This window comes from Penaeus vannamei, chromosome 14, assembly GCF_042767895.1.
Source record: "Penaeus vannamei isolate JL-2024 chromosome 14, ASM4276789v1, whole genome shotgun sequence".
In the NCBI taxonomy this organism is placed as follows: Eukaryota; Metazoa; Arthropoda; class Malacostraca; order Decapoda; family Penaeidae; genus Penaeus; species Penaeus vannamei.
This window is the reverse complement of record NC_091562.1, coordinates 40,549,101-40,551,600: the sequence shown is the minus strand read 5'-3', so window position 1 is coordinate 40,551,600 and position 2,500 is coordinate 40,549,101. Positions and strand designations below refer to the sequence as shown.

At 37.3% G+C, this 2,500-nt stretch overlaps 1 protein-coding gene across 3 annotated transcripts in view; it reads left to right on the top strand.

Moving 5' to 3' along the window:
• The window catches only part of Gcn2 (eukaryotic translation initiation factor 2 alpha kinase Gcn2), a 23,442-nt gene that overhangs the window by 3,623 nt on the left and 17,319 nt on the right, over positions 1–2,500 (top strand). For all 3 annotated transcript variants that reach the window (XM_070129944.1, XM_070129942.1, XM_070129943.1), the window contains exons 5-6: positions 724–893; positions 2,080–2,205. In XM_070129944.1, the coding sequence (XP_069986045.1) occupies positions 724–893; positions 2,080–2,205 (296 nt within the window). The remainder of the gene's footprint in view (positions 1–723; positions 894–2,079; positions 2,206–2,500) is intronic.

Below are 2,500 nucleotides of genomic sequence, written 5' to 3'. Positions count from 1 at the left end.
TCCTCCTCCTCCTCCTCCTCCTCCTCCTCCTCCTCCTCCTCCTCCTCCTCCTCCTCCTCCTCCTCCTCCTCCCCCTCCTCCTCCTCCACCTCCTCCTCCTCCTCCTCCTCCTCCTCCTCCTCTTCCTCCTCCTCTTCCTCCTCCTCTTCTTCCTCCTCCTCCTCTTCCTCCTCCTCCTCCTCTTCCTCCTCCTCCTCCTCCTCCTCCTCCTCCTCCTCCTCCTCCTCCCCCTCCCCCTCCTCCTCCTCCTCTTCTTCTTTCTCCTCTTCCTCTTCCTCTTCCTCTTCCTCTTCCTCTTCTCTCCTCCATTTCCTCCTCCTCCTCTTGCTCTTCCTCTTCTTCTCTCTCCTTCATTTCCTCCTTCTCCTCCGTCTCTCCCACCTCTAACTATTATTGTTATCATTATTCAGTTTTTGAGTGATTTGTTAATAAATGATTTTTGAAATAAATAATGTTGTGATAATAATATGAAAAAAATAATGTAATGATTATAATAGTTGCGTTAGACCACAGTTCTTGTGCTGTGCTAAATTGTTGTAGGTTTTAGCTTTATCTTGTTATGTGCTGTCCGACTTGCTGTAAACTCGTTATAGAGAATTGGCATTATATAATGAAACTGATTAAATCACCATCAATCCTGTAATGAAAGACCAGATGTTTAGCTGATTATATGATTATGATTATATGACACAAACATGAACACAGGGACATTTATGACAACAGAGCTACCTGGGTGAACACGCACGACCCTACAAGGAAAGCATCTATGAGGAAATGGTGGCCGGCCAGGAAGCGCGGAGACAGGCGAGCGTGGAGGCCGAGAAGGAGATTATGAGGCAGAAAGAGAAGAAGGAGGAGGAGCAACGGACTGTCATGAGGGAGGAGGTTGCCAGGTTGGTCTTAATAGAGAGTGATGTTTTTTCTTAGCTGGCAGTGTAATTTATATTTATTTATTTATTTTTATATATCTCTTGGTATTGTATGGTTAGTTTTGTCTTTTTCTCTTTGTTTAATCTTTCTTTGTGCTATTTTTTTAATATTATTATTATTTTTTTTCAATTTTAGCATGTCAATTAGATTGGTATGTTTATGTAGGATATGTAGTGTATGCTTAGTGGAATGTGTGCTATTTTTTGTTTTAATATTTTTTTTTGTTTATTACAAAGCAAAACTGACAAATTGATATAGATTCAATTTTTGTGATTCTCCATGAATGATATAGATTTAGCATATATTGATCTCCTGAGCCTTTCTTCATGTATATATTTGTTTGCTAAATTTAGTAAAGTTAACTTTGCCCATCCATGCCAAAAAACTCCAGCTCAGGATTATTTAGAAAAAAATGTGTAAAAATGAATAACTTTGAGGTATGTCAGTATTTTTTATTGCTGGTAAAAGTATGTATGGTCAGGCAATAGGTCATTTAAGTCTTTCTTCTTTGCTCATATATCTCTGTATATGAATAAGGAAAGGTCCCAAGGTATTATATACTCCATGATAAATTCAGTAGTGGTTCAAGCTGGAACATGAATAAACAATAGATTTTATATTTCATATGGAGAATATTGATATATACACCTTTAGCTATGGGTAAGGTGTAATGACTTAAACACGTTTATCCTGTCACAGTAAGGTAATTTCTTTGTCATTATCATGTCAGTTAGCTGGTTTCTCCAATTTCTTGTTGTCTCAGTTAAGAATATGCCATTTTTGTCCTAGTTGTGTCCTGGGTAAGCTGTTGCCTCAAGCAAGTGTACATGTTAAGAAAGGTATGTTAAAGGAAGGAGATTAATATTTATCTGTGCATATTCTGTCCTCGCATAGGGATATTAGGCCATCAACACCCTCTGGGTTAATTGTGAACCACGAGGTCCTTTTATGAAACACCCATTCAAAATGTTAATGAGAAGTAGAAGTAGAACGTGATAGGGGATAGAACTGTTGTGTGAGGCAACATTTCAAAGAAAATTTGAAATTGAAGTTATTTTGGAATACTCTCCTTGAGAAAGAAAGAAAGAAAGAAAATACTATTTTATTACCACACCAGACCTATTTCTCAATGTCATGAACCACCCCCAGGGTTAAGGAAGAGCTTAAGCAAGAGGAAAGGAAGAGGAAAGAGCAGAGGTATTGGCCGTTCAACTCTGAGGCCGGAGGAGAGAAGGGGCACGCTGGAGAGTTAGCTGATTCTCCCAATCATGGCAAGTAAGTCCAGCATGAGGCTTGTTTCTATCTTATTTTTTGTTAGTTTATATGTTATTTTCTTTTTTTAAGGAAAAAAAAGGCTCTGTATCTATTATTTATAGATATTTAATATAAAATGATGTGCTGTTCAATTCATCTCAGTTATTGTTAATTTTTTGTAATTTCATGTAAGATGAAGTTTGCTGTGCTGTTTAGGTTCTCATTATTTACCTTATATATTGACTTTTAAATATAAATTACTGATATTCCAGCCATAAATCTAACAGTAAAATTGTTGCATGCACATATATATTTT